The sequence below is a fragment of the Schistocerca nitens genome, chromosome 6 (genome assembly GCF_023898315.1).
Source record: "Schistocerca nitens isolate TAMUIC-IGC-003100 chromosome 6, iqSchNite1.1, whole genome shotgun sequence".
NCBI lineage: Eukaryota > Metazoa > Arthropoda > Insecta > Orthoptera > Acrididae > Schistocerca > Schistocerca nitens.
The window spans coordinates 283,663,250-283,689,638 of NC_064619.1; the positions used below are offsets into that span (position 1 = coordinate 283,663,250).

Here is a 26,389-nt window from a genome sequence, read left to right on the forward strand (position 1 = left end):
CAAAATCCAAATAAAATGAATTACCACCAGTGCTGCAACAAATGAAGTATGTAAAAAAAGAGCATAAAAGATGTCAAAAATTCAGGAACCACCAGGACAGCTGTGAGAGGAAGAGACTCTCCTGAGTGTTAAGAAAAAGAGCAAAAGGTTGGACTGCAGAGATATGGGAGGACAAGATGAACTCCCTCCAGCTGAGGTCATGACAAGATCATCAGTTCATCAAGCAACTATGAAGTCCTATGCAACATTAAACAGACTGGCTGGTATAATGATCTCATTTTTGATGTCCTAAGGCAAGCAGAATTGTATGCCACCACTTATGAGACCCTGCTGGAAGGAATACCACAAGGCTCAGTGATCTTTCCAACAGTATCTGCCACCCACAAGACATACACTGCTAGCTCAATTTGCAAATGACACAGCTATACTTACCAATAACAGAGCAATCGTCATTTCAATTAGAAGATTGCAGGAGAAAACAGATAAAATGGAGGCTTGGGCCAAGAAGAACAAAATTAATATAAATACAGATAGAAACAAAGGCATAGTACTCACAAGAAGACCACCTATAACATCAGTGAAAGTGAAATCAAACGAACAGGTAAAATCAAATACCTTGGTATTGCCCTTCACAGGAAGCTAACACAGGGAACCCCCATATAAAATAAGAAGATTAGGACATGGAATACAATTCAGCCAGGAAAAGACATCCATCAGCATTTGAAGTTTAGGATGTACTAGACTATTATACAGCCCATGATCATTTATGCATGCTTCATCTGGGGCTGGCGTGCAAAACCAACATCTAACTTCTCCAATGTTCACAAAATAGGTATTTAAAGCTAGCACTAAATGCACCTTGGTAGAGAAGCTCTGTGCTGATCCATGAGGAACTTGAATTGAAAATGGTAGAGCAGCAGTTCAACGACCACACTAGGAAACTGACTGACAAAATCAATTTGCTCATACCACAGCACAACTATAGAAGTTAGGCATAGTTGAACCAGTGCATTGGTATACTTGCAGTAATAAGATAGTAAACTGATCTTGACATAATTGACGGGGACTGATGACCATAGATGTTAAGTCCCATAGTGCTCAGAGCCATTTGAGCCATAATTGAAGTATGTAAGCCTCATGTACCAAATATTGTGCCCAGTGCTGCCCAAAAGGCAAATAAAGAGGACCTCAACTAAGTAACCTTACCTCACACAAAGTACAGCCTCCAAAGGAGTTAGTACTTAAAAAAGCAAAGAAAACTGGAATATTCCGCTAAAGATATGTTAAAAAATGTCAAGAACATTACAGTTTTACATCCTATATAACTTTTTGCAATACCACATGATCATTTACAGCTTACTTACCTGAAGTGTATTAGTAATTCCAGTGTTACTTTGTGATGGACTGTCTCACAGAACTTGCTGCAGTCCAGCAAAAATATTAATGGCCCGAGGAGACTGAAACATTTACATTTCTACAAGACATGTGGATAATCTGGGTGGAAGCATTTAGAAAGAACTATGTATTGAATACTAGTTAACATAATGAAAGGGGAATTATTATTATTATTATTATTTCTCCTTGGATGGGCCAACTCGTGCCAATTTCAGATCCTTATTTGTTATTCTTCCCTTTGCTTCCAGTAGTCTATCACCTGTTTACTATGTTCTTTCTTCCTGTATTTTGACCATTTCAGACAAGTTCTTTTCCATTCTCTTACCTCAGAAGCCTTCCATATTCAATACTTTTTTCCCACACAATTCTGTCAGTTGTTAGTTCAGCTTTTATATTATTTTTTTCTAAATCCTTTTTTACTTAATATATCCAAATTATTGACTTTTTACCCTACAAATTTTTGGAAACCTCTTTGGTTTATCTACTGTTCTGCATTTGATATAAATGCCCAAAAATTTGAGTCTTCTTTTCCTCATTATTTTTGATATGTTTTCTATGTTGTGATAAATTACATTTGTAACTTCCAACCACCCGTAGTTTTTCATGGGCTTAATATTTTCCTAAATATTTGCGTTTCTGGTATTTCTGATTTAAATATAATGCTAAATATCTGCTTGCATATTGACATCCTGGCTTCACTAATGTATTGTAATGCCTTATTTTGGCCAGGCATTTTTTACAGTAAAAGCCATTAGTTATATTGTATGCCTTTCCTATTTTACACATCCTTTTCTTTGTAGCAGCTTTTTTCAAATCATTTTGTTGGCTAGATCCTCAAGATATTTGAAGTTTTTAACCTTCTCTGTTTCTCCAATAACTGTTTTCAGAAATTTCAGGTTTTTTTATAATGTTTTGCCCCCTGCATTAGTGCTTGAGCTGGTCCTTCTAGTATGTCCTCTAAAAGAGTAGTTTGTATTACAGTAGATGCCACATATTGAGAAAGTGTAGCAGTCATTTGCAAATGTAAGTCACTTTATTTTAGTATTTTTAGTTCCTCTTCACAACTTTGTTGGTTAAATCTTATATTTATTTAGTTTTTCGCTCCAAATACTCACTGTTCTCGCTGTTAAAAAGAACTGGAGAAAGGCCAGCTGCTGGCCATAAACCTCTGTTTATTTCAAAGAACTGAGATATTTCTCCCATAAATTTCAATTTAGATAGTGTGTCTGTAAGTGTTTCATGAATTAGATTTGCTAATTTAGACTTCACACCAAATTCTTGGATTATTTTGTGTATAGTTTCTATGTCAACAGAATGTAAAGACGTTTTTAAATCAACAAATATTACTATAACGTCTTTTGAGTACAGTGATCTGTGGCAAATGATTGACTTTGGATTAAATATTTGTTCAGAATATAATCTGCCCTTCCTAAAACCACTTTGATATTCATGTAAATGACTGACTGTCCAGTCTTGTTTCTACAGTGTTTAGTAGAATCTTGAAAAATATCTTTATGCAACTTGCAGAAGAGAAATCCTTCTGTAGTTCAAGTGTTCTTTATTACTTTTATTATGAAGTGGATGTACCATGGCTACCTTCCACTCCCTTAGATTTTTTTGTTTCTCAAATTTCTTCACAGATTAATTTTAGTTCATTTTCTTATTTTTAGAAGACACCATTTCAAAAGTTCCACTTTAATGGAGTCTTCTCTGCTAACTTTAAGATTCACAGTACTTAATCAATTTCTCCGATAGTCAGAGATAAATCTCATTCCTGATTTTTATTAGTTTTGTTTGATTCTACAGAAATAAGAAGCTGATGCTTCATTCTAACCTTAAGTGTCTAATAAATATCATAGCAGAATTTTTAAAAGATTTCCCCAATCTCTGTAAGTTTCCTGTTGTCAAAATCTATTTTAGTTCTTTTAATTATGCTCGCTGTCCCTTTAAACTGCTCAAAGTGTTCAGTTTTCCTTGTACGTTTCCACTTTTTTGGCTCCCTGTCTTAAAACTTCTAAACACATTTCATTCCACTATATTTTATTTCCATTTTTAGCAAATCCAAATGTTTTCTGTGTAGCATTATTAATTTCTTCAGATAATTATTGTCATTTGCCATATTTAGCTACTTTAATTTCATTTTGATAATTTTAAACTGATTCTTTTGTTATAGTAAGTTAGTCTTTATAGTGTTTTACTAGTTTTTTGATTTTACTTGTGTTTAATTTTTTGTATCTGTATTGTTTGTATTGTATTAGGCAGGAATAACACCTTAATTTTAAAGAGGTAGTGATTAAAATAACATTCACTGTTAATTTGGAGATACCAGTGTTTTGGCTTTTCTTGGGAGCTTCCTGAAGAAGGCTGACATTAGTTTCGGGTGAGAGCTTTCACATAGACCGAGCAGTCTCATATCATTTGTATTATGTGGACTGGTAATGCCCTACTACATTTCTAAATTTCTTTTCTCTGCCTATTTGAGCACTGGAGTCCCCCAAAGGCAATATGGTGTCTATCTCCACTATTTTGGATATCTCAGTTTCTAAAATATCCCAAAATTCTTTTGGTATTTTTGCCCCCATCCTTCTGAATTCTTCCCATTGTCTTCAGTTATCAGAGCATGGAAAATAGCAAGTGTGTATTTTTAGTTTTTGTGTTTGACTGATGGAACAGTTAGTCTTTCTGAGGCATATTTAAGTTCTGTTACACTTCCTATTACACTTTTTTGAACATAGAAGGCTGTACCGACTAATGTATCCTTTTCATAATTCTGATTGCCTTTAAATATTTTGTAGCTACAAATATCTGTTACATTTTTTCCTGGGAACCTAGTTTCTTGAACTGTTAGAATTTCTAGTTGTTTTTGTTTACCAGTTTGGAGTAAATAATTTACATTTAACATGCCAAAAAAGAATTTCCTCTTAAATTTTATTTTTGAAGGATTACTCTAGCTCAAATCTTTGACTGCAGCTGTTGGAACTTCCCAGAATCTTTTGCCCCTTTACGTGGCATGAAGCAGTGCTGGATTTTTCTTTTGAATTAACACATGAGGTACTGCATTCATTTAATGGATTTGCCATACTCCAGTTGAAATTGTATCAAATACAAAGTTAGAAATTAAATTTCAGATAAGATAAGATTTTTAGTCCAAAATTTCACTTTTTGTTCATGGTTCACTCCACTAGGCTCTTCCATTCTCTACAACATCGTAGATTAGGGTTCCTCCACCACCTTTGAGATTGTTGGCCAGATTTCAGCTGTAACTCTAATAAGCAGGGGCAATTACTGGATGCCATCATATGGAGTCAGATGGACCCAGGTCTTTTCACAATGTTGTTACTCCTCCCACTCCTCCTTCCCTTGTGAGATGGGTCCCAATTGTTGGGGCCAGAAATAGTGGAATTAATTCTTCTTGTTCTTCTTCTTAGTATTATTATTGCAATATTATTAGTATTGTACGAAGGGCAGTCAATAAGTAATGGTTCAAATGGCTCTGAGCACTATGGGACTTAACATCTGAGGTCATCAGTCCCCTAGAACTTAGAACTACTTAAAACTAACTAACCTAAGGACATCACACACATCCATGCCCGAGGCAAGATTCGAACCTGCGACCATAGCGGTCACACGGTTCCAGACGGCGTACAACCGCTCGGCCACTGCTGCCTGCCAATAAGTAACCCAACCCTGTTTCTTTTCAACCAATTTCAACTGAATAAAATGCAGAAGTTGCTGTGGGGCATTGTTGAATATTTCCGTTTCAGCCCCTTTAGTTTCATGAAGTTCCGATAGATGGTGTTGCTATACATAGCCTTTGAAATGATGTCTGTAACAGAGGTTTGTTCCAAGCAGAGAGCTGTCATTGAGTTTATTTTGGTAGAAAACTAGAGCATTGCAGATATTCATAGGCATTTGCAGAATGTCTACAGAGATCTGGCAGTGAACAAAAGCATGGTGAGTCATTGGATGAGATGTCTGTCTTCATGACAACGAGGTTGTGCAAGCCCGTTGGATCTCCTGTATGCCAGCTGGATGCACACAGCTGAGACTACTGTAGTGTTGGAATGTGTGAACTTGCTCATTCAAGGTGATCAGTGGATCACAATCAAACACCTTTCTGCTCAAATGGACATCTCTGTTGGTAATGCTGACACACACGCCTGCTAGTTGGGTTACTTGAAGGTGTGTGCCTACTTTTTTCCCTGCCACCTAGCAGAACACCATAAAGAGCAAATAATTTTTTGTTGAACACTGTCACAGGTGATGACACATGGAATTGATCGCTTTGAACTGGAAACAAAATGGCAATCCATAGAGTGGCAGCACACCACCTCTCCCCTGAAGTAAAAGTTCAAATCCACAGCCTCAGCTGGTAAAGTCATGACTCTGAAGGGTTTGTTCTGGTTGATGTCCTCCTCGTGGTGCAACAGTCAGCTCTGAAGTGTATTGTGCAACTCTCAAGAAATTGAAGAAATGACTTCATCACTTTCATTGCCACAAAAATGCAAACTAACTTCTCCTTATCCATGACAACACAAGGCTGCACACAAGTATGTGCACCTAACAGAAGCTCACAAAACATCATTGAACTGTTTTTCTTCATCTGTGTTTTATCCTGGATTTTACACCTTAGGAGCTACACCTATTTCGCCCACTGAAGGATTCTTTCCATGTTCAGCAGTACATAGGTGATGAGGAGGTTATTGATGCAGGAAGACATTGCTTCTGAGCTTGACCAGTAGAGTGGTAGCATGCAGACATGCAGGCCCTCCCAGTAAGGTGACATAAGGCCATCACATTGAATGGAATTAGTGTTATTGACTCTTTAAAATGGAGATAGGAATAATAGTGTCTAACAAAAGTCAAAATAAGGGATAAATGTAAAAAAAATAAGGGATCTAACATTGAGTACACATACAGAATAACAAATGGTAAATAATGATACTATATTATTGATTTTTTTATAAAAAATTATATCCCTACATCAATAACACAAATGACACAGATTCCTGCAAATGTAAAAAAGAAAGAAATGGAATAAACATGAGAAAAGAGGTTCAACACTTGACAGATTACAATTACAGTGATTTAAAACCTTATCTTTTAATTGTTGATGGCTTTGTGGTACTTGGCAGTAGATAGTGCCTCTTTTTGTAAAAGTGTATCACTTTCTATTGAAGATAGAGTTCCTTATAACAATATTCAAAATTTTCAATAACATGTACCTCCGCCTTTTTATCTACACTACTCTCGTTTCATAAATCACTCCATTTACTATTCATTAACGAAAAACTTCTTTCTAAACCGGCATTTGATCCAGGCACACTGAAGACAAATACAACTAGCTTTAAAGGATTTGGCAAATTCACATTCCTATTTTTTCAAAAAGTAAAAACATAGCCCATTTTTATGAGCATTTCCTTCATAAGAGATAGCATTTTTTGAAACATTGTAGAAATTGGAAAATTCCTCATACAAAGCATCTTCATCAACTTTGGTCCAAAGAAATTCAGGAAGTTTCTGAATGTGCTTAAATTCAAGTCCAGAAGCTAAAGCAAGTGGTATCCAAGATTCTATTGAACAAGTTTCATTCAAATTTGGAATACTGGTTTTAGATATTCAAGCAAAGTGGAATGGATATTTATTAAGTCTATCTCAATAACAGCCCTGGAACAATTCAATTTATTTAACATTTTGTCTGTAGAATTACCAAAAAATGGCCTGTCATTCTTTGACTGATTTTACTAATTACAAAAGACTCCATTATACTTATGTTAGCACATTCTAGTTTCTTTGAGTATTCAGTTATTATGTTACCAATATGAGAAAAAAAAAGACAGTAAATATAACTATGATGTTAATTCTTTTTCTGAGTCATACAGTCACTGAAATATTTTTCCAATACTTTAGGACAATCATTATTACTTTTAAAATAACTTAAAATGGGTTCCCAGTTTTTAATTATCCTTTCAACAGCATAGGTTAGTGTTAACCACCTGGTAGGAACATGATTGAGAATTTCACTCCATTCCACTTCTGCATATTCAAAAATTGATTTAAGAGAATCTCTTCTCTCTTCAGAAATGCAAAACTGGTCTTACAATTTTAAAATTACATTTTCTGTATCAGTATTTAAAGTATCACATGCACATTTTACAGTGTTATGTAAAACTTAATTCAAACAGTGAGCCATTAAAAATATTTCTGTTATCATCATTCAGTAGTTTCATAACTAAATTGTTCTTCCCAAAGTTATATTTGCATTATCTGCACATTATGCACTACAGTTCTACAGTTGGAAACATCTAAACCATGAGACCATAGAAGTTATCAACAAGTTGGAATGCCTACGGCCATTTGATCACGTTGTTCTATATTCCAACATTTGGATCAAAATACCATAAGACTACTGGTAAAATTTTCCTTTTTTTTGGTTATACACATCAATACAAATAGAGAAAAATAAGCTTGACTGAGATGGGTCGTTTAAAATTTCAGTAAAATCGGACAAACTTTTGGGGAGCCAGAACATTTTTTCAGCTTTTGTGTGGCTACACTGCTTGCTTTTTGAAATATATGAATCACTGAACACTTCCTTAACTAGTTTCATGTTACAATCCATGCTGTTGTAACTCAGGTTATGTTTTACTTTGTGATAAAAAGTGCCAGTTCTCCTGCAGTTGCATTGCATAATTATTTTTCTGAGGTTCCACTAAAGAAGTTAGATATCTTGTTTGCCCACTTGACTTTCCTTTCCCTCTGTTTGTGACCTACTTTAAGACATCAAAATAACTAACCAGTCACCTTTCCTAGAGTACTAAATGAATAACATAAAAATATATAATGATTATAGGCCTATAATTTGTTTTTGATTGCTAAAGACAGTGTATGTTGTCACCATGTACAATACTAAAATCCTCCATGCAGAAAGAACTACACTCCTGGAAATTGAAATAAGAACACCGTGAATTCATTGTCCCAGGAAGGGGAAACTTTATTGACACATTCTTGGGGTCAGATACATCACATGATCACACTGACAGAACCACAGGCACATAGACACAGGCAACAGAGCATGCACAATGTCGGCACTAGTACAATGTATATCCACCTTTCGCAGCAATGCAGGCTGCTATTCTCCCATGGAGACGATCGTAGAGATGCTGGATGTAGTCCTGTGGAACGGCTTGCCATGCCATTTCCACCTGGCGCCTCAGTTGGACCAGCGTTCGTGCTGGACGTGCAGACCGCGTGAGACGACGCTTCATCCAGTCCCAAACATGCTCAATGGGGGACAGATCCGGAGATCTTGCTGGGCAGGGTAGTTGACTTACACCTTCTAGAGCACGTTGGGTGGCACGGGATACATGCGGACGTGCATTGTCCTGTTGGAACAGCAAGTTCCCTTGCCGGTCTAGGAATGGTAGAATGATGGGTTCGATGACGGTTTGGATGTACCGTGCATTATTCAGTGTCCCCTCGACGATCACCAGTGGTGTACGGCCAGTGTAGGAGATCGCTCCCCACACCATGATGCCGGGTGTTGGCCCTGTGTGCCTCGGTCGTATGCAGTCCTGATTGTGGCGCTCACCTGCACGGCGCCAAACACGCATACGACCATCATTGGCACCAAGGCAGAAGCGACTCTCATCGCTGAAGACGACACGTCTCCATTCGTCCCTCCATTCACGCCTGTCGCGACACCACTGGAGGCGGGCTGCACGATGTTGGGGCGTGAGCGGAAGACGGCCTAACGGTGTGCGGGACCGTAGCCCAGCTTCATGGAGACGGTTGCGAATGGTCCTCGCCGATACCCCAGGAGCAACAGTGTCCCTAATTTGCTGGGAAGTGGCGGTGCGGTCCCCTACGGCACTGCGTAGGATCCTACGGTCTTGGCGTGCATCCGTGCGTCGCTGCGGTCCGGTCCCAGGTCGACAGGCACGTGCACCTTCCGCCGACCACTGGCGACAACATCGATGTACTGTGGAGACCTCACGCCCCACGTGTTGAGCAATTCGGCGGTACGTCCACCCGGCCTCCCGCATGCCCACTATACGCCCTCGCTCAAAGTCCGTCAACTGCACATACGGTTCACGTCCACGCTGTCGCGGCATGCTACCAGTGTTAAAGACTGCGATGGAGCTCCGTATGCCATGGCAAACTGGCTGACACTGACGGCGGTGGTGCACAAATGCTGCGCAGCTAGCGCCATTCGACGGCCGACACCGTGGTTCCTGGTGTGTCCGCTGTGCCGTGCGTGTGATCATTGCTTGTACAGCCCTCTCGCAGTGTCCGGAGCAAGTATGGTGGGTCTGACACACCGGTGTCAATGTGTTCTTTTTTCCATTTCCAGGAGTGTATATGCTTTATGACAATTATTCTTTAAAAGTACAATCAGTGAGTACGTTTCCTCCCTGTTAGTGCAATACACACACAACTTTTTAATTTTCTTGCTTGGTGAGTTTTCGTCACCAGTGTCACTCATGTTTAACTCTTTACAAAATACAGTCTTTGGATGCCTAACTGGTACACGTTGTCCTCTCAGAACACAACTACAATTATTGAGCGATAGTGAAAGAGGAATACATTGTCACGCATTGAGATGTATCGGGCTGATGCAACACTGAACAGAAGCTGTGCTTGGAAACCTAAATCCATTAATAGGATGGTGGAGGAAAACAAAGGAAAGGAAGTGGCAAAGAACATTGGAGTGGGTCAAATGGCTCTGAGCACTATGGGACTCAACTGCTGTGGTCATTAGTCCCCTAGAACTTAGAACTACTTAAACCTAACTAACCTAAGGACATCACAAACATCCATGCCCGAGGCAGGATTCGAACCTGCGACCGTAGCAGTCGCACGGTTCCGGACTGCGCGCCTAGAACCGTGAGACCACCGCGGCCGGCGAACATTGGAGTGGACATCATCTAATTTAGAAGAATGAATGATGGGAATTCTGAAAATACGGGATGTATCTTGAAAAATATGAGACCCAGGATTTTCATCTAAAGTAAGTGAAAATTCAGAATTTCCAGGGATATACAGGGTAGTTGTCACCCTAACTTGGGGAGTTTATATTGAAAAATAGGGCTTAGTAGCCAAAATAGTGGGAAATAATATGCTGTATTGGAATCCTGAATAAAACCAACCTTTTTTCAGAAAAAAATGTGTTGCACTACTTAATTGAATGCCCCTCATAGTTATCACATCTCATCCCTCTATTTACAGGTATATCTAACACATAACACTTTGACATTCTGTGTATTGTAGCCTGCCCTCTTAGTCGTTTAATATTTTGAATCCAGAATTTTTGTTCATCAATAACTTCTAAGGTTATTCATTGTCACAGCAACTACTGTTCTCTATTTTGTGCTATTCTCTTCCTTTGTTGATAATTTTGATAATTTGTACTATTTTCTTTGCTCCCCCCCTCCCCCCCTCCCCCAGTTTAAGTGACTAAAAACTTTCGCTAAAGTAATATTTTTAATTTTATTGCATCAAAATAAAAGTCCAAAAAGTTTTCTTTTCCTTTTTTGAATAGTTACTATGAGGTTTCCTTACTTATTGTTTTCTATCAGTATACAGGGAACATTAATAAAACTGACAAACTGCGGGGATGGATTGCTGACTGGAAATGCAGGAAAAAATGCCCTATGGACAGGTGACCAGAAATGCATAATTGTTACAGTAGATGACACTGTCAAATGAAAGTTCCTCTGACCATGTGCCATGGGTTCCTTGTGTGCTGCAGGCTGTGTGATTGATGCAACATCCTGTAAGTAGCAGAATGGTCCAGTATTCATGTTGGGAACAAGCTGAGATGGTGTTTGTGTATGGCCAAGAGGATAGAAACAGTAGAGAGGCAGTACAGCTATACCAAAACAAGTACCCTTACAGACACCATCCACATCACACAACATTTCAATCCCTTTTTGGTCGTTTGTGTGATGATGGGTCTTTTCAGACAGGCGAATGTGCAGGAAGGGTATTTTCTTTGCTATAACTGTGTTGCCTCTTGATTGTTTCCATCTGCTTGGCCATACATAAACACCATCTTGGCTTGTTCCCTACATGAATATGGAACCATTCTGCTGCTTACAGTATGCTGCAACAATCACCCAGCCTGTGACATGCAAGGAATCCATGGCATGTGGTCAGAGGAACTTTCATTCATCAGCATCATCTACCATGGAAATGATGCATTTCCAGACATATGTTCATTGGATCTATTTTCCTCCATTTTAAGTCATAAAACCATCCTTGCAGTTTGTTTGTTTTATTAATGTTCACCCCATATCTTCATTGGATATTCTTTTTGTTCATTTGCTCCTCAAAATCCTACTCTAAAGCCACATTTCCATCACTTGTAAGTCTTTCTCTCCAGAAGTGTCCAGCTTCTACAAGCACACTAAAGATGAATACAATGAGAAATTATTTTACAGTTTCTATAATACTTTATTTGTTCACCAATATTTGTCTTCTTTCATTGAAAGCATGTTTGCTGTTACAGTTCTTTTTATGATCTTCATGCAACATCCATGGTCTTTTCTAATTCAGGTGTCTAAAAAGCAACTGTTATTCAAGTGTGATGTCAAGTGCCCTCAACATTGATTTGCTTACTATTATAACTCAGAATTGGTACCAATTTAGAAGGCATATTTTGCATATTTTTTTCACTATCAACTATTAGGGCAATACCATCTGCAAATTTTGGTAAGCGAAAGGGAATTCTCCTTATGCCAGACATTTTTGCTTTAAAGACCTTTGTAACTATTTCAGCAAAAAGATTAAACAGCCTTGACAATAAGTAGCAGCCTTGTCATACACCTTTATAACTTTTATAATGTTGACTTTATCCTGCAAGGAAGACATCGTTGTAATTGGTTTAGAGTGATCAAGTAGGTATATGGTTTGCAGCTGTTCCACATTGATAGCTCCCATTGTCCATCTTAAAGGTTTGAAATTCTTGATGCAACAAATTACTAGATGATGTCTCTTGATTAATACGAAGTACAATAAATCTTAATGTAGAGTTTAAGTACATCAGTCCAGTGAATTTTGTCTCTACATTTTGGTGTTGCAGTGCTTGTTGATACTCTTCCATTTGATCCCTTTAATGAGCTCAATTATTTGTATACTTGTGACATTTTCAGAAAAAATTGTTATCATCTCTGTAACTTAAAGTAAAAATTGATAAATTTAGCTCCTTAATTTTTTATTATTTTAACTGTTTGCGGTAGATCTTTTTACTTGCATTAGTGAAGGGTACTTTCTGTTATTCACAGGAACAGAGGGACAACAAATTTCAGCAGATACAAATATTACCACAGAAACGAGTACAATAAGAAATGAACTTAAAGGTTTGAATCCCCAGTTTGTAAATGTTGAACATGAATTAGACTTCCCAACTGGAAATGAAGGTCCGCAACCAGTATACACACTTCCACAAGCAGATGCTTCGATGTGTAAGTAAAAGTTTGCAAGAAATTATTGATATATCCAGTAAGGCATGAAAAGTTCGAAGCCATATAATATGTTAATCCACTTACTCACTCATATATTTGTTCATTCATTCATTATGTTCCATAAGTCCTATCATGGAGGACAGGCTTCAAGGATGTTGAGTAAGTTGAGGGATAATATTAACAGACAGAAGCAGTCACTGCAGGTTACTTGTATAAAATATATGAGCACAAATTATGTGAACTGCTTAACTACTTACATTAATAATTATGGAAATGACATCAAAATTATTTTACATATGCATACAGATAGTAGGAGAAAAACAGCTACTTTGAAAAACACCACTGTTCCTCCTCTTATACTAATTAACAGCTGTTTTTGTATCTAATATCAGTATTTCAAGCAAAGCATTTTTGCAGACGTACTGAAATCTTTACCTTAAGAAGATTTGTTAACCTTGGGAATATGGTCATCAGTAAGTTAACGCATATATCATATTTCCATTCACTGATGTCAAATGGGATAATAATCTATAGTAACACATCACATAGGATAAAAAAATTCATCACATGAAAGAAAGCACAGTTATAAGGATTATGTGTGGATTTTTAAAAAGTATGCCTTGCCATCATCTGTGTAGGCAATAGAAATACTGACCACAACCTCACCGTTCACTTGCTCACAGATGAAGTTTGTTGTAAGTTTGTGCTTCGAAATAAAATGTTTGACAAACAGCAGAAATATTTTTGTCATCCTGTGTTTTGATGCCGTTATGATCACAGAACATCTGACCAGATGACTTCAGTCCATTTACTGGTTTAATATAAAACCAAAATTCCCTAAAATTTTTGTCAAGTCAGTAGATAGAATTTTACTTTTGAATTGATTGAACACTTAGTGTGGCTCTCTTCACACTAATTCTGTCTTTGCTTAATTTTTGTTTCTCTGTGAGGCTTTGGCTGTATTTAAATTTGCACTGAAGCTCTCTTTGCTTTTGTAACAGCAGTCTAAATTATTTCCAAACTTGCTCCACAGTTTTCCCAAAAGGCTATACCATTATTTGATACTGAGTGGCCATAGCAAAATATATTGTTATGAAATTATCTTTGATAAACAGTTTCTTAGTAATCATGTTAGGGAACATGTTTTGCTCAGTTTTCTGTTTATATAGTCTGCATGTGCATGGGCTTCCACAGATATGTATTCAGGAGGAGCAAGATTCTAAAATTGCTATATTTGAGATAACTTATTCTGTGAATACCAGGACATGTTATATGCCAAAAATTAAATTTGACATGAATTACACAAAATGTGTTGTATATCAAAAAATTTATTATTTTCAACTCAATATTCTTTTGAAAGTACACTACTGGCCATTAAAATTGCTACACCAAGAAGAAATGCAGATGATAAACGGGTAGTCATTGGACAAATATATTATACTAGAACTGACATGGAATTACATTTTCATGCAATTTGGGTGCATAGATCCTGAGAAATCAGTACCCAGAACAACCACCTCTCGCCGTAATAACGGCCTTGATACGGCCTGGGCATTAAGTCAAACAGAGCTTGAATGGCGTGTACAGGTACACCTGCCCACGCAGCTTCAACACGATACCACAGTTCATCAAGAGCAGCGACTGTCATATTGTGATGAGCCAGTTGCTCGGCCACCATTGACCAGACATTTTCAATTGGTCAGAGAATTGGAGAATGTGCTGGCCAGAGCAGCAGTTGAACATCTGTTTCCAGAAAGGCCCGTACAGGACCTGCAACATGCGGTCGTGCATTATCCTGCTGAAATGTAGGGTTTCGCAGGGATCGAATGAAGGTTAGAGCCACGGGTCATAACACATCTGAAATGTAACGTCCACTGTTCAAAGTGCCATCAATGCGAACAAGAGGTGACCAAGATGTGTAACCAATGGCACCCCATACCATCACGCCGGGTGATACGCCAGTGTGGCAATGGCGAATACACGCTTCCAATGTGCATTCACTGCGATGTCGACAAACACGGATGCGACCATCATGATGCAGTAAACAGAACCTGGATTCATCCGAAAAAATGATGTTTTGCCATTCGTGCACCCAAGTTCGTTGTTGAATACACCATCACAGGTGCTCCTGTCTGTGATGCAGCATCAAGGGTAACCGCAGCCATGGTCTCCGAGTTCATAGTCCATGCTGCTGCAAACATTGTCGAACTGTTCGTGCAGATGGTTGTTGTCTTGCAAACACCCCAATCTGTAGACACAGGGATCAAGACGTGGGTGCAAAATCCTTTACAGCCATGTGGATGAGATGCCTGTCACCTCGACTGCTAGTGATACGAGGCAGTTGGGATCCAGCACAGCATTCCGTATTACCCTCCTGAACCCACTGATTCCATATTCTGCTAACGGTCATTGGATCTCGACCAACGCGAGCAGCAATGTCGCAATACGATAAACCGCAATCGCGGTAGGCTACAATCCGACCTTTATCGAAGTCGGAAACGTGATGGTACATATTTCTCCTCCTTACACGAGGCATCACAACAACGTTTCCTCAGGCAACGCCAGTCAACTGCTGTTTGTGTATGAGAAATCGGTTGGAAACTTTCCTCATGTCAGCACGTTGTAGGTGTCGCCACCGGCGCCAACCTTCTGTGAATGCTCTGGAGAGCTAATCATTTGCATATAACAGCATCTCCTTCCTGTCGGTTAAATTTCACGTCTGTAGCACGTCATCTTCGTGGTGTAGCAATGTTAATGGCCAGTAGTGTACATTACTTTGATAACTAGAAGGTAAACATATTTCAGCAGCATAGTCAGAGTACACCTCTTTATCCTTAATTGTGTTGATCTGTCAATCCTCAGTTGGAATCAATAATATTAATAATAATTTCTCATATTGATGGACAATATTTAAGTGTGTTCACCAATGCTTTATCTGTAGATCCAAATGCAGCATTCTAAAGATGAAATTTCATTTCTTGTTCTAGATGAGAGGAAAATCCATTTTGTACTGTGTTGCACCTCATAGAGGTCAGAAAGGTATCAACTGATGATCTGAATATTTTTTTCTACATTCACAGTTTGTTTTCCTCTCTTCTAGAGAACAACATTCTGAGAATTTATGACAGATTCCACTCTCTGGTATTGTACCAGTAGTTTCTTTGATTTATTAAGTTTCTATCAGGCAGCAGCATAGAAAATAATAAGAATTCTGTTTACACACTGTTATCAGCCATATTTCTAGACCTCTCTAAAGCATTTGATGTCATCAGTCACAACATCTTGCTTCAGAAACTTGAATCTGTAGGTATTAGGGGCCTGCCCTATGAATGGATAAAATCATATCTCCAAAACAGAGAGCAAGTAGTTGAGCTTACTATCCAAGAAGGGAACAAGATAAAGTCCTACTGCTCAGAAAAGCAGAGCATCAAGTATGGTGTACCACAAGGCTCCATTCTAGGACCAGTTCTGTTTCTGCTCTTTGTAAATGACTTGGAATCGACTAGCCCATGCCATAATTACATTAAATTTGTGGATGACACAAATGTGATAATAAAAGGAAGGACCAAAGAAGAATTACTACAAGTGATTAAAAATTGCCCATCCACATTACAGACTGGTTTTCTGGAAACAATTTAGTAATAAACACAGAAAAAACAGTTACAATGCATATACACACAGTGCAAAATAGATGTTCACTAGCACCAGACATAGAGTTGTTTACTAGAACCCTCAAAAGTGTAAGCTCCACAAAATTTCTTGGCTTGTGGATCCAAGAAGATCTAAAATGGGTCCAAAATACAAAATACATTACAAATACATTAAATACCATTTGCTATACTATTAAAATTCCTTCTGATGGCACATCGGAAGAGACACTAAAAGATGTATAATTTGCAAAGGCAGAAGCCTTAGTATGATATGGCATAATCTTTTGAGGAAACGCATCTGTTAGCAAAAGTTGTTTTATATGCCAGAAGAGAATTATAATAACAATAGAAAATGCTGCACCAAGAAGCTCATGCAAGCCCTGATTCAAGAAACTACATATCCTTCCAATACCATGTCTGTAAATTTTACAAGTAATCATATTTGTAAAGAAAGTCTTAGAAAATAGCAATAGTCTTGTGTCAACTAACCAGAGCATTCACTGTATAACACAAGGACAAAGCAGGACATACACCTTCAACGTGCACACACAACACTAAAACAGAATGGACCACTGCAAACAGGAAACAGACTATGAAACAGACTATACAATAAGCTATCTGCAAACATTAAAACAATAAAAGACACTTCAAAATTTGAAACTGCTGTTGCCATGATCAAAATAAAACACAAATAGCATGCTTTTTTTATCTCAAGGATATAATGGTTACATTGCTCTGTGTCCTGTTTTATTTTGGTGAAACACATGCTTTGACTCATGGTGGAGGTGGAATACATAAGAATAAAACCATTTTGTTTGCATTAGATGAACTTCATATGTTCTTTGTCTGAAGCATAGACTATAGTACTCAACTTTTTTCAGAAATCACTCTTCTCTTATGGACCACATTTGCAATTGTGTACGCTGAATCACTTAATTTTCATCTTAAACCCTCTACTGTCTCACAAAACATAGTTTTGTTAGAAGTCCTTTTGTTCTGACAGTCAATCGTTTTTTCCCTGTCAGTGATACTTAAGAACAGCAAAATTATGCCCAGCTTCTGTGTTAAGGCATGACAAGCCTCACACTCCTGCACACTGCAGTAATAGGGAACAAGTCAATGAGTATGAAGTGACCCTAGTGCCACTTCTCTCATACTCATCTACTCATGGAGCTTTAGTGGGAAGGAAGGAAGGAAGGAAGGAAGGAAGGAAGGAAGGAAGAAAACCAGTGCAGCACTGACATTACAGCAGCACTTTGATTTAGAACGTATGCAACCCCAACATTAGACTTGTAATCACCCTGTTTCTGATCTCTACCACTCTCACTTTTCTATACCCCAAAGCAGCCAAGATTTACTTCCTGGTCACTACAGCTCATGCAACACAGCTACATTGACAGATTTTAGTCTTGTGTGAATAGATTTGTCAGGGAGGATGGAGTGAAAAGGGATATATATTTTACTTTCAGAAAACAGTAAAACAGTTATCAGTTTATGTTCAAGAAATATGTCAGTCTCTGTTGAAACATTATATTATCAAGTGCAAGTGAAAATACAGTAAGAATTTTAGACAAACATAAAAATTTCAAAGAGAAGTGAGAATTGAAATACATTTTCTGTGTAGTAAATCCTCTTCTGGACACACAGTCATGTTATTAGTGTACCAAAATTATACAACATTAGTCATCATAGTGATCAGCACAATTCAACAAATAATGATAATAAAGGATTAATGAGACAAGAAAATTTGAAAGAGGTCTTTTGGGACTGAAGAAACAATGGTTAATATTTAAACCCATAACACAGGAAAGTGGAGTGATGGTGTATGCAAGTTACCTCTAGACCAGGGGTGACCAACCTTTCCGGTAGGGGCCAAATCTTTAAGGGAGGATTTCTCTGCAGGCCACATTACCAATTTTTATTTTGTGAACCAAAACAAGCAAGAAATAGTAACCTATTTTTTACAGAAAATAAAACAAATCCGTGGAAAGAACATTTATTATACAATTCAATGAAATAAAATGTTAGTGGGATATCTGGCTTTGTTTGGCTGGACTACGTGAGTCAGTGTTAGACTAAGTTAGTCAGTGTTGATGTTAACTGAAGTTGTTGCTACACACAAAGAGTTTTTCAGATGAATATCAGTAATTCATTTCCTAATTTGGGATTTGATGCAATTCATCTGACTAAAAAGGTGCTCACCCATGTAAGTGTTTCCAAATTTTTATAACTTGTCTATATAATGAGGGATATTTCATCTTGTCCAAATATGTTTTATAGAATTCTTCCAAACAAACCTGATTATTTCTGTTTTAATTGTGCATCACATCACATTCATCAAATTCCATTTGTAAATGTCCTTGTAGTGAACTCATGTCTATGGAGAATGACAACAGCAGATACAGACAAAAGCAGACGATGTTTCTTAAAACGTTGAAATCAATTTTCAAATTCGTATTTCAAGTCAGATACCAAAGAAGTGTATTTAGTAGCTGCCACCTCTGTGATGTCCAATTGCTTTGACAGTATAGGAAAATGTCTGAAGTTTTTTTGTTCGTAACTGTTGTTGCCAAAGATGCATGACATTAATCAGCTGATCTATTCCTTGGAGTCTAGTATTAACATCATTTAGGTGGCTAATTATATTGATGAAGAATACAAAATCTGAAAGCCATTATTTATCTTTGAACTCTAGGAGTCTCTTTGAGTTGCTTTCAAAGAATGGTTGTATTTCTTGCTTCAAATCAGACACTCTTTTTAACATTTTCACATGGGTTAGTCATCTTCCTTCCATATAATACAAAATGTTATCATGTTCTGAATCCAAGGACTTCAGAAATTCTTGGAACTGATGGTGGTTCAATCCTTTTGACTTAATAAAGTTCAGTGTTTTGACAACTACCTTCATGACATGGTCCATTTTGAGGGAGTTGGCACGTAAATTTTCTTGATGGATAATGCAATGAAAGTTTAGCATTGAAGTATTGCCAACTTTGTGGGCCTCGTTTTCAATCAACTGAACTAAACCACTGTGTTTCCCAGCCATTGATGGAGCACTGTCTGTCATTAGCCCCAATAGGTTGTTAAGTTTTAACAAAAAGTGACTTCATGTCAATACAGCTGCTTCCAAGACATCTAGTGACCTAGTGCTGTCCTTAAGTGTATAATATGCCAATAATTCTTCTGTTTCATTAAAATGGTATCAACACCTCATGACATAAATCGCCACTTGGGTGGTATCTGCCATCCGCCACATTTGTACATTCATCTAAAGCTAGAGAATAAAACTCAGATGCACGATTTTTTTAAATTATCTCCATTTTGTCTTCCAATGTCATCCACACATCTGGTAGTAGTTTGACGAGACAGATTTATTGTTTGAGAAATCATTTTTTTTTTCTGGAAACACAATTTTGATGGTCTCTCAGCATTTCTTAACCATTTCACCATTCTTTTTTGCCAGTATCAGCTACTACATAACTTGCTTTCACTAGCATGTTGACTCTGAATTTGTCCTTGTAAATATCTGCTGTTGATCAGAAAGTTCCCTTTTTAAGCCGTTTACCTGGTCTTGTCAAAATTGTCCCTTGTATTTATCAACCACAACTGCATGTTTAGTCTCATAATGCCATCTGATGTTGTATTCTTTTGGAAACGAGACAGATCATTGCATATCAGACATATGGGTTTAATAATAATAATAATAATAATAATAATAATAATAATAATAGGTAGTTTACAGTCCACTTCTCTTGTAAAGTTCTCAACTCCTCAGTAACTTTCCTCTTCTTAGGTCCTATGTGTTTACAAGGTGACGCCATTCCAAGTTTACAGTTTGAACTGAAACAGACATATTTTTACCGTAAGTTGGAAATTGACAAAGAGACAGCATGGTAATCAGAATTTTGTAATTTTTTTATATGTGTAGTTTGTGAAATTATCAAATATGAGTTACCTAAAGTAGTGCTATGCAACTCTCAAAAATTCCCTTCAAAATCTACTTTAAACTTCCTGTAAGTTGTTTAACACCGTAAAGTAAGTTGACCGTTTTGATGGGCTGTGTGGGTCTGTGGTAGGACACCCATCTGCAACATGGGTGGCTTTCAGTTCTGAGTTGTGGTAAATTTTCAAACAAAGACTAATGTTCCATGGGCATTTCTGTGAAGCATAGGGTACAAAAAAAAAATAACAACAATTTGAAATGTTTTTCCTTTTTTATACAACCTTATATATAAAGGATCAGTGATTAGAGATTTATATCACAATGAAAACTGGATTTTTGCATGCAATGTGTAATTAGAAATTAGAAGATGAGCATTTTTCATGAAAATGACAATTGAATATGTGATAATTAGTATACATTTATATGATGTAGATATTCAAACTGAACGGAAAAGTACTAGACCAAAACTAGACTTGAACCAACAATTTAGCAACTGCTAGTCTCAAGCGCAGTTATTTTTCAGTCTTTATGTATTTTACGCTTAATGGAAATGCTTGTAGAGCATCCAACTATATTTAAAAATATATATCAACTATACACCAATGTTTAAAAGTACAGCTCAGTTTGGAATGAAACCTTGGCCCTCTACAAAGGAGGATAGCCTAATACCACAGAGTTACTATGTTGTAGAGTTATCAGCCTGTCATTTGAGTATTATATGAACTTGGGGAACTTCATAGTCTGTTTTCTTGAGAATTTTCGGCTTATATTAAAATTTCGACCCCCATTTTGAATTTTTTTATGATTGCTTCTTAAAACTGTTATACATTTCATATCAATAACATTATTAGTTGCTGTAAATAAGAGAGAAGGAAAGTAAATGAAGTTGCACTAGAAGGCTCCCCTTTCTGCCTTTGTAATGCAGAATCTTAAACGTCATCACTAAAAATGTTTTATAACAATTAAGTATTTATTTATTTTGTACTACTAAAATTAAAAAAAAAAGTACTGGGTCAAGAAATCATTGCTAATGTGGATTGGTGTACGTGCTCAACATAATTGAATACATAGAATAAATGCAAGCCTACTAAAATTACAGACAATTGCCACAGATTAATTGTAAAACGATAAAGCTGGCTTTACTTACGTGAAGTTATGATACATCTGTCATGATCACATGTGCACCATGTATACACATGAACAGCCATAAATTTATGGCAGACAGTGTTGTGAGTTTGCAGTAAAAATAAATACAGAATGTATTGACTACATCTGGCACCCGTTTCACTCACACAGCGCAACAAACGTGCCCACTTTGAGCATTCATACTACTGGTGAATGTTGGTTGCACATGGCCAAGGCGAATTTTCTCTGAGATGGCATGCAGGCCTTCCAAAATATATCCAAGATGGTGATTTTTTTCAAACAGGAGTATAGTCAGAAATCTAAAGATAGTTGAATCAATGAACTGAACTGAGATATTGGTTTTGTAATTAGGTATGATACAAAAGATGCTTGATGGAATGCTCCTTTGGGGTTTTTTCGTGTAATGCAGAACGCAGATGGCCTGCTGGCTATGGGTTGGTCACCCCTGCTCTAGACAGAGTTTACAGCCAAAAAATCATCAATATTATTAAGTCTCAAGGTTCAAATCAGCCACAGTTCTCTGCTTGCTTTCATGAACTAAGCACCAAGCATTCAGCTTTGACACACTATACGGAGGTAGAAAGAAATTTTCACTCTGCAGAGGAGTGTGCACTGGTTCCTGACAGAATGAAACTGTGTGCCAGACTCCTACTCAAACTCGTGTTCTTTTCCTTTTGTGAGGAAGTGCTCTACTGACGGAGCTACACAAACATAATCCATAACCTGTCCTCACAGCTTTACTTCCACTACTACCTCATCTCCTACATTCCAGACTTCACAGAAGTTCTCCTGCAAACCTTGCAAGACTAGCACTCCTGGAAGAAAGGATACTGTGGAGACATGGCTTAGCCACAGCCTGGGTATGTTTCCAGAATGAAATTTTCATTCTGCAGCAGAGTGTGCAATGGTATGAAACTTCCTGGCAGATTAAAACTGTGTCCTGGGTAGAAACTCAAACTTGGGATCTTCGCCTATCAAGACTAGGTTTGCAGGAGAATTTGTGTTAAGTTTGGAAGGTAGAAGATGAGGTACTTGTGGAAGTAAAGCTGCGAGGATGGTTTGTAAGTTGTGCTTGGGTAGCTCAGTCAGTAGAGCACTTTCCCGTTGAAAAGCAAAGGTCCTGAGTTCAAGTCTTGGCCCAGCACACAGTTTCAATCTGCGAGGAAGTTTTCCACTGAGGCACTTTGGAAATTGTGTGCCACTGTTCTTATACATTTCTGGAATTTGAAAGAGGAAATACGCCAGTTCTTACCAAGTAAAAATCGAGATACATCACCATTTTTGACAAAATGTAGTTACCATATTTATCCTTCTTGGCTGATATAACAAAATTCTTATATTATTTCAATCTGAAACTTCAAAGGAAAGACTGACTCTTAACAAACGTGTGGAATCAAGTTAAAGCATTCAAATGTAAGCTAGTTTTATGGGAAAAGCAATTGAAAAATAAAGTTGTAAAGCTTTTTTTTAACAAGCAACATGAAAAATCTGTTTGGGGTGAAGCAACATCACACAAGGCATAGTCAAATAAATTGAGCTCAGAAATGAGTTTTAATCGAGAGTTGCAGATTTTAAATTAGTGGAAAACCAGTTTTCTTCATTCTCCTCAATTTATATAAAATAAATAACAATACCTACTCAAATGCAAATGGAGGTAATTGAGATTGAGTATAATTCATATTTGAAGACCAGATTTAGCAAAATTGGCATACTTAAATTTTATAAATCTACATCTACATCAACATCTGTATCTGTACTCTGCAAACCGCTGTGAACTTTATGGCAAAGGAAATGTCCCATTATACCTGTTATCAGGGTTTCTTCCCATTCCATTCACATATTAAGTACGGGGAAAATGATTGTTTAAATGCTTCCATGCATGCTGTAATTAATCTAATCTTGTTTTTATGTCACCTATGTGAGAAATACAGGCTGTAGTATATTCGTAGAGTTGTCACTGAAGCCAGTTCCTGAAACTTCGTAAGTAGATTTTCTTGGCATTGTTTATGTTCATCTTCAAGAGTCTGCCAGGACACTCTCCCATGGTTCAAACAAACATGTGACAATTTGTGTTGCCCTTCTCTGTATATGTTCAAAATTCCCTGTAGAGTTTAACTAACAACCAAAAACTACCACCTGCTTTACCCATGACTGAGCCTTTGTGATGGCTCCATTTCATGTCCTTGCAATGTGTTATGTCCAAGTATTTGTATGAATTGGCTGATTCCATTGGTATTATAGTCATAGGGTACTAAATTTGTTCATTCTGTGAAGTGTACAGTTATATATTTCTGAACACTTAAAGTAATTTGCCGATCTTTGTGCCACTTCTAAGTCTTATTAAAAGCTGACTCAATATTTATGCAGCTTCTTTTGGATAGTACTTCATTATAGATAGCTGAATCATCTGAAAAAAAATGAGTTTATTATTAATATTTTCCACAGGGTCATTAGAATACAAATGAACAGCAAGGGTCCCATTGTACTTGGGGCACACCCAAAGTTGTGTCTACACATAAAAATGACTCTCAATCCATGGTAACCTGCTGCATCCTGCTTACCAAAAAATCCTCAACCCACTCAGAAATTTCACTTAATACACAATATTGCCATAGTTTTCACGGTAAGTATAGAGGTGGTACTGAGTCAAATGCTTCCCAGAAATGAAGAAATACTGCATCTACATCATTGCCTTGATCCACAGCTTTCAGGATATCATGTGAGAAAAGTACAAGTTGCTTTTCACACAATCTGTGCTCTCAGAATCCATACTGGTTGGACAGAGGAGGTCATTTGGTCTGAGATATCTCATTATGTTTAAGTCAGAGTATGTTCTAAGATTCTGCAACAAATGGAATGTCAAGAATATTGTATGGTAGTTTTGTGGATCACTTCTGCCACCATTCTTGTAGACAAGTGTGACTTCTGTGTTCTTACAACTACTGGGAACAGTTTTATATTGGAAGGTCTGTGACAAATTATAGTTAGAAGGGAGGTTAACTCAGCTGCAAATTGGGTATTGAATCTGATAGGGATTCCATTGGACCCTGGAGCTTTGTTCAGTTTTAATGTTTTCAGCTGTTTCTCAACGTCACTAACACTAACAATTATTTCACTAATCTTCTTAGTGGTATGAGGATTACATTCTTCTTAGTGGTATGAGGATTACATTGGGGCAATTCTCCTGGGTTTTCCTTTGTAAAGGAGCATCTGAAAATTAAGTTAAGCATTTCAGGTTTTGCTTTGCTACACTAAATTTCAGCTCCTGTCTCACTCACATGTCACTGGACATTAAAGATGACATGTTGAGTTGCAGGCAGGCACAATGAAAATACTATTATGTATTAAGTTGTTGCCATAGTCTTCAACAGAAAAAATAAAGCCATACAGGTGTTCACACAAGCAAGCACATCACACATACATGTGACCACTATCTCTTGCTGCTCAGGCCAGCCTATTGGCAAGGGGGGGGATTTACTAGCGTAGGTAGTTTTAAGGAACAGGATGTGGGACTCAGTTTTGGGTTTTAGACAGGGAAAGGGATACTTTCCTGAAATTGTACAGAAGGATGGAGCATGGGTCCATTGGGGAGTATGGCATTGGGGAAACAGGAAATGGCATAGGAAATGGACAAATAAAGGCATTAGCTGAGTGTGAGGGGAGCTGCATAAAAACACATACAGACATGCAAAAATATGAGCAAATACATAAATAAATGTGAAAATGTAAAAATAAGCACAAAAAATAAATAAAAATGTTCAAGAGTGTAGAAAAAAATGACAGAATGAAAGAGTTATGGGAATACACATGTGCTGGTATAAGGGAAGATAGAGGGGGAATTGGTTAGGCTGAGATTCACAATTTTGTTTGGCATAGATAGATGCAGAAAACAGATGTGAAACTATGCAAAGAAGGGAAGGAAATGCGATCACCTAGGAATAATAAAAATATCTGTGGGAAGAATGTAGAGCATGAGGAACTGCACCAACAATCTGCAGAGTCATGTAGCCATGTGTTGTGCAAAGACAAGACCATTGACACATTGTGTGTGGCTTGGAAGTTAGACAGTATGCAGTTTGAAAGGTGATGAAAAGATGAAGGAAAGAAGAGAAAGATTTGGCTCTGAGGATAGTAATACTTTAGAGAGTAGTACAAAGGAAAAGTCACAGGGTTGTGAAATGGAAGAAAAGCCATTAAGCAAAATCAAACAATGGAAAGTCCAGGATGGAATGTCAACCATTATGGGAAGAATCGATCGCTGGTCACCGTAAAGATGACACATAAAGTTTCAGACAGGTACCATAAAAAGACTGTTAAACATTAGCATTTGCCCAAAGCCTTCATCAGAAAAGAAAAACACACATGCAAGCACATCTCTTGCTTATGTGAATGTGTGTGTGTGGTTTTTCTTTCCTGATGAATGCTTTGCCTGAAAGTGTATGTGCAATAGCCTTTCCATAGTGCCTGTCTGCAACTAAACATGTCATCTCTATGGTGAGTAGCAATCTGTTCTTTCTATAATTGTTGATATTCCAACCTGGACTTTCCATTGTTGGATCAGACACTAATTTTGGTGGCACTAACAGCCTTTCCATATGAACATAATTTCTTTGGGTTTTGTGAAAGATCATGTATACTGCCCTGGCCACAGTGCCACCATGGCCATAGGAGCATATGTTTGGGTGTCTGTGAATTTGCATATTTTTATTTGAAAAAGAACAAAAGCTCAAAAACTGGTGTTTCTGTTATATGTCTGTATGCTCCATGCATTAGTCTGTCGCAATCACCAA

General features: G+C 37.4%; 1 protein-coding gene across 2 annotated transcripts in view; it reads left to right on the forward strand.

Annotated features, from left to right (window-relative positions):
- LOC126262885 (murinoglobulin-1-like) overlaps positions 1-26,389 on the forward strand; it is a 292,408-nt gene that overhangs the window by 260,225 nt on the left and 5,794 nt on the right. For both annotated transcript variants that reach the window (XM_049959761.1, XM_049959762.1), the window contains one exon: positions 12,681-12,860. In XM_049959761.1, the coding sequence (XP_049815718.1) occupies positions 12,681-12,860 (180 nt within the window). The remainder of the gene's footprint in view (positions 1-12,680; positions 12,861-26,389) is intronic.